The sequence below is a fragment of the Clarias gariepinus genome, chromosome 3 (genome assembly GCF_024256425.1).
Source record: "Clarias gariepinus isolate MV-2021 ecotype Netherlands chromosome 3, CGAR_prim_01v2, whole genome shotgun sequence".
NCBI lineage: Eukaryota > Metazoa > Chordata > Actinopteri > Siluriformes > Clariidae > Clarias > Clarias gariepinus.
In genome coordinates, this window is record NC_071102.1 from 37,210,061 (window position 1) to 37,217,028 (window position 6,968).

Genomic DNA, 6,968 nt, shown 5'->3' on the forward strand with positions numbered 1-6,968 from the left:
AACTGTGACCTTAAATGCCTACTTTCTGTAATGTTAAGGTCTTAACGACCATTCCACAGGTGCATGTTAATTAATTGATTATGGTAATTGAACATGCATGAAAAACTTTGTTTAAACCCTTTACAATGAAGATCTGTAAACTTATTTGGATTTTTACAACATTATTGTTGAAATAATATTGAGCAAACTTTAGACTTTAAACACAATTAAAGTGTCTATAATCTAAATAAATGAACCTAGTGTCCACATAACTTTGATACACTTAATTTAGTCATTTACTCATTATAATACTTACAAGTGGCCCTGAGTCATATTCTTATGGTACTTACTGTTTTAAGACTTTTTTTTTTTTTTTTTAATTAAGATTATTATTATTATTATTTATTACCTTCATTCTTTATTACCTTTCTTAGTTAACAACTGTGAGCACCTGGAACCGAGCATTAGCAATTTCCCTCTGGGATTAATAAAGTTATTTGAATCTTGAATCTTGAATCTTGAATTGATAATTAATTATTATGATTTTCTGCAACCATTTGTACATATTTTTTTGCTTTTCATTTTTATTTATAATAATATGTAAGCCTTAGCTTAGCAAGCACTATGTTGTAACATTTGTATCCGCAGAACAGATGTAATAATTGCTTGTTTTTCATGTTGTAATCACTGTTTTGCTATTTCTTCTCTTTCTTCTCTATGAAAAATGTAAATAAGAGGTGGTCTCTCCCAACTATCAGATATTAGAAATGATTGGATGTACAATTAGGATTTTGAGTTTTGATGATCTTTCAATTGATTGCTGTTTTTATAAAAAAGCAAGATATTAGTTGTTTATATATAATTTAGGCTGAATATACAGTATATCTATATATTGAATGTTGCTGAAGCTTTTGCAGTAGTTTTATGTATTATTTAGATTAATGACTCACAGCCACAGTGGTCTCACACCAGCCATTTAACACAGACAGCTTTGACTACCCGAGGCTTATTCACTACATTCAGGTCATCGGCTTACTTTATTTTATTTTTGAGCCTAAATTGATCAACTGAAGCATAACACATTGTACAGTGGAGACTATGCATAATGGGTGCTTACATATTCTAGCACACATATTTCTAAACTTTATGACACTAAATAATTATTTAAAATATCATTGCATATTTTATAAATAAAAGGTGAAATGTAAATATAGTTAACATCTTCAGTTCATTTGGCCTAATTATTCATGTATATCTAATGACTAGTTAGTAGCAAACAACTAATGTGTAACAAATATTTTTGATCTAACTCTCAATTATTTGATGGAATAAAAAACACTATCACCAGTCAAGTCAAGTGCTTTGACTCAATTTATTATTTTTTTCCTGTGAGCAGTAGAGAAACATGTCACAGGGCATGACATCATCTCATTGTTGCTTGGAGACTCAGGATGTTCAACTGGTTATGGTTTTGCTCTCAGAAGTACTTGAGGAGCTAACAATTTTACCATCCACTACCTCTTCTGTGACGACCACCACCTTCTTACTAGTGGTAGTGGAAGTCGTGCTGAAAAAAAAAAAAGAGCAATAAACAAAAATGTGACAAGAAAAAAAAGTCTGAAATACTCACCTGGTGGTGGTTGCTTCTCCATCCAACAGTCTCCTGTACTCAGCAATCTCTATCTCCAGTCTGGTCTTGATATCCAGCAGCATTTGATACTCCTGAGCTTGACGAGCAAGATCAGCACGAAGCTGCACCAGCTGCTCCTCCAGACTCGTCACCTGAACCTGAAAGCCGGTGAGCATTTTTGCATAGCGATTCTGTGTCTCAGCCAGAGTATTTTCAAGTGACGCTTTCTAAGGAGACACAGGAGATGAAGCATATTTTAGTAAATCTGTAATTAATGAAAACCAGAGTGTGGGGTAGTAAAAACTTTTACGGTTGATTAGCAAGAGGTCATAATGAAGATTCTCATATTAATATTCACAAATTCAGCATAGTGACAATTGTTATCATGATTAGCATGAAATAATAAAAGAAAAAAACCCATCTTCATCATTAGAAAGAAATTTTTGTTTCAGAATGTTTGCACTAAGAAACTCTCACCATGCTAAGCTGTGACTGAAGCTCAATTTCTAGACTCTGAAGTGTGCGCTTGATTTCTGAGATTTCAGATTTGGATGTCTGGAGCGTTTCTGTGCTCACTGCAACCTCTTTGTTCAGTGCCTCACTCTGCAAAGACAAAAACACCAAATAATGAAGCATAATTCTGAGTACTAACTGTTGCATTTAGATCAAATTCAGACTCACCTTGGCCTGGAACCAGGTCTCAAGTTCTAAGCGGTTCTTCGCGGCCACAGATTCATAATGATCGCGAACTCCAGCCAAGATAGCCATCAGGTCTTGCTGTGGTGCAGCGTCCACTTCCACATTTACCTGCCCACCCATCTGAGAGCGTGCCAACAGAAGCTCCTACAGGAACACAGCCTAAACGTGAGCTACTGATAGCATTGAACTCCACAAGACACAGTGAGGTGATGGAACTCAGAAAGATCAGAATGTTGCAATGCACAGAATAACTTATAATTATGGTGGTTCACAAGCATCTATATCTTAATGAAGATGGTTGAAATTATGCATTACTTCTTCATGGTTCTTTTTTAGGTATGTCAGCTCCTCGTTCACACCCTCAATCTGCAGTTCCAAATCGGATTTTCCCAATGTAAGGTCATCCAGGACCTTTCTTAGCCCAATGATATCAGCCTCAACTGATTGCTTCATGGCTAACTCATTCTCAAACCTGAAACAATCATCAAAAACTTAGCAGTTAAACACCCATGGATCCTCTAAAAAGTAATTATAAGAATACAGTTCTTAGAAAAATGTAACCATTGTTATAAATTCTTAGTTATAGATAATAATTAAATAATTATAATAATTATAGAATTATTAATTAGAGGAGAATTAATTTACTGTAAATAAGTTGGAGAATTTTATTGGTGGAGAATTATTCATTCTTTTATTTTTTAATAAATAGTAATTATAAGTAAACAATTTTAGAAAAATGAAATGGTTATAAATTCAGATGTTAATTCAGGATTATTAGTTAGAGGAGAATCAATTTACTGTAAGTAAGTTTTCCTTTTTTTTGCAATACCAAACTAAAACTCTAAAAAGACTTATTGTGGAGAATTATTCATAAATTTTTAAAAAAATCATCTTGAACACTAACTTTATTTTGAAGTCATCGGCAGAAAGTTTGGCATTGTCAGTGCTGAGGTACAGTCCTCCATTCACAGCTATGGTTTCCTGAATCTGTAAAATAATTACAAACATTATATTTATCAATCATATACAACAGTTTCTCAATTTTGCCATAAAAATATCTCGGTAAAAACATAGGTTTACTATGGCCTTTGTTGCTGAGAAACTCTTACAGAAGGAGCGGATCAGGTGAAAACCATGGGTGTGGCCTCTGTATTAAGTAGAAATCAGGTAAAATTATCTTGAATGTGGCCCCTGTAAAAATAGGGGATGAGGGAAAAACAAAATGTTTGTGGCCCCTGTAGAAAGATGGGATTAAGTGAAAAATGGGCCACTATGGGAAGGAGGGATTGGGTAAAAAACATGGGTTTGACTCTACATCTCACTCAGTAATCTCCATCAGGGTTTTTAAAATTCTCTATCACAGTGAAAAGGCATAATCAGGAGGACTGCTGTGACTGCTTTAATCCTTATTCCAAACATCTCTTGGGCATTTCTTGAGTACACTATTTCCTGTCTACTGTGACATGGCTTGTAAGGCCATGAGACCCTTAATAGTTCACAAGGAAACAATTAAAACCCTACCACAGTAAAGAAGGGTATAGTGAGTGAGTTAAAGTCCATAAATACTTTACTAGTGAATACTGCGTGAGTTTGGGCCCTACCTTGGCCTGAAGGTCACTGATGGTGGCAAAGTAGGCAGAGTAGTCCCGGGCCTGGGGCGAGGCTTTGCTTTCAAGAAACTGCTGGATCTTGAGCTCTAGCTCAGCATTGGCCTGCTCCAGTGAGCGCACCTTCTCCAGATAGGAGGCCAGACGGTCGTTCAGGTTCTGCATCGTCAGCTTTTCATTGGCTGAGATATCAATGGCATCTGCATGGTTTAGGCCACTTCCGAAAGATGAATTATTGGTGGAGATGCGCACTACAGACCCTCCAGCTCCTCCATACACACTGCCGGATGATCTGCTGAGGTTTAGGGCTGAACCACCTCTCAGAGAACCAGTGCTGACTGCTGAGGAGGAGGCGAAGCTGCGGCTGGAGAATATGCTTGCCATGATTATGACAACGAGGTGCTCTTCTGCTCAGGCTGGAGGAGAATGAGTGGCAAGTGATGAGAACTGGCTACTTTTATGCATAGTGAAATGAAGAGAGGGGGGTTGATGATAATAAACATTCCTTACCTTAAGGTAAAATGCCTAAAACTAGATTAACCTGTCCAAGTTGGTTAGGGACTAGAAAGGTCAGCAGTGGAATTTTAACAATCACACAATTTTGAGTGGTGAAACTAGGTTTAGGTCTAGAAGTCTCATAAAAACTACATGAACTGGTCCTTTCTATTAGAAATTTTTGGAGACATCTTAATCTGGTGTGGATGAGAATGTGTGTTTATTTACTAATGTAATTTGTCCATTTATGGACCCAGGACAGCACATCAACTTTAAGATTATTTGATCCTGCCCTGTAAATGGGTGTAAATCTGAAATTATTTAATACTAATAAATTATTTAATCCTGAAGAAAGGTAGACTTGAATGCTTGGGTTTTATTCAGTTTTAAAGTAATTTAACTTTTATTTTGTTTGTTTTTGTGAGCTACTTCTAGTATCTAGTCTAAAAACATAGGAATGTCTGTTAGAGACTCCTGGGTATATAGAGCACTTCTCGTGAGCAGCAATATTACAAAAATGAAATAAAAAAAGCTTGCAAATAAAAGATAATCTTACATTGGGGTGGGCTATATACTGTAGGCGTGTGTCCTTTGATTTCTAGATTAATTTCAAGGTTATAATTATTTGCGACTCACATCTGCCTCTGGAATTCAGGGCAGTGCTGCAATAACTGACACAGGTCAACTTATTGCAAGGGCAAAATCAAGCTGTTAAGTATGTGCCTCCAGTAGTTGTCCTTAAAGGGAGAATGCAGGTTGTTTTGCCTAGGTCAGAGCACACATCTTATGTATACAATGCATGACCCAGTAGAGTGTTCGCCTTTAATACCGTAAAATAGTGCAAAGAAATAGTGTAAAACCTTAAAAACATAATATATGATGCATCTTTGTCAGTTTGACAATTAAAATAAAGCCCCAGACAGTGTGACTGGTTAAATCATGAACAGAAAAGTCTTGCGAAGCGCTTTAATCTATAAGGTGTAGTAAATAAAAATAAATTTTTCTGGACCTGCTAAAAGCATTAGATGACAAAGGAATCAGAAGATAGTTTTATTTTCCCTGTATGCGTCAATCAGTCAGCCTGGGCAATGAAATCCAAACATACTGTAAATGGCAAAAGACCCATTTTATACTAGGATGTAAACATTAACCCAAGGCCAAGGAAGAAAAAAACGATGGGAAAAAAAATACAATCAAGGTTAAAATCATGCCTCATGTTAAACATCATGTGATAACTACATAAACAAGGACACTTATAAAGATCAAACTGACATAAAATCTGTTCTTAATGATTAAGCCATATTCATATCAAATATTTAAATAAATTGAAATAAATCCCTCACTCAGTAGAATATTTTGTCGTCTTTAATACTGTAAAATAGTGCAAAGAAAAAGTGTAAAGTCTTAAAAACAAGCATCCAACAGTCTTCTGTACTCTGCAAGCTCCATCTTTAGTCGGTCTTGAAGTACAGCAACATCTGATCCTCTTGGGATTGATGCGTGAGATCAGCCCAAAGCTGCACCAGCTGATCCTCAAGACCTGTCACCTGGAGGCAGGATGGTCAGGACAGGTTCAAACAGAAACATCACCAAACTGCCACTTAAGCAAGGCCCTTAATCATCACCTGCTCATATGTACAATGAGATAAATTGGTGGCCATGTTGATCAAAATTTTTTAGTCTTACTCTGAAAAGGTGGCTATGCTTGAGAAGTTCAGCAGACCTTTATAGCCCTGTTAGAATTCAATTCAATTTTATTTGTATAGCGCTTTTATTGTTGCAAAGCTGCTTTACACAAAATAATTATTTAAGTCTGTGTGGCGCGACACTACAGCATGAAAAGATTTACTAAACGTTATCCTGCCGATTACGCCAGAATGTGGCGCGACACTACAGCATGAAAAGATTTACTAAACGTTATTATACCGATTACGCCACCCTGGGACTCACCCCAGGGACAAAAAGATTTAAACCACTCAATTTAGAGGTCCTGCACACAAGTTCGACTACTTCCCAGCAGGCAGGAGGCGTGGATAAGATATTTAAAAAAATAGAAATTTATTGATACAATTATTTAAAACACACTAAAAACAGAAGACAAAAGAAACCCCAGGTCAAACAGGTAAACACAAAATATAAAGAAAGGAAAACTAATTGGAAAGACCCGACTGAAATGTATATATTGCTGGATAAACTCAAATCAAAATATTTAGAGCTGAGGTTCACCAGAGCCAGACCGAGTAGCGTGGTCTTTTTACCAGAACACACTTCCACACACACCACGGTGCACAATGATCGCGCGCTCAAACACTCCAGGTGTAGCACTGCACACAATCGGGAAAAAACCACCACCACAGCGAAGAAAACCAATCGGTCACCGAACCTCAGCTCCTACAATAAACAAAAGAAAAAGGACAAACAAAAGACTGCAACAATATTACAAACACTTCTTAAGACATCCGACAACAATAAGGGTCAGAAGCTAACAAGTACAAAAGAGAATCATAAAACATTAAATGTACTGAATAGTCTCTAGCAGGTCAGCCATCAAGAAATGC

General features: G+C 36.5%; 1 protein-coding gene across 1 annotated transcript; it reads right to left on the bottom strand.

The window, feature by feature from the left end:
* Positions 1-1,332: 1,332 nt before the first annotated feature.
* On the bottom strand, positions 1,333-4,325 carry LOC128519246 (keratin, type I cytoskeletal 13-like). The gene is made up of 7 exons (XM_053492904.1): positions 3,910-4,325; positions 3,213-3,295; positions 2,624-2,780; positions 2,291-2,452; positions 2,087-2,212; positions 1,610-1,836; positions 1,333-1,546 (listed from the first exon to the last, which is right to left on the bottom strand). The coding sequence occupies exons 1-7, from the start codon at positions 4,297-4,299 to the stop codon at positions 1,435-1,437; spliced, it is 1,257 nt and encodes a 418-aa protein (XP_053348879.1). The 5' UTR covers positions 4,300-4,325; the 3' UTR covers positions 1,333-1,434.
* Positions 4,326-6,968: the final 2,643 nt, after the last annotated feature.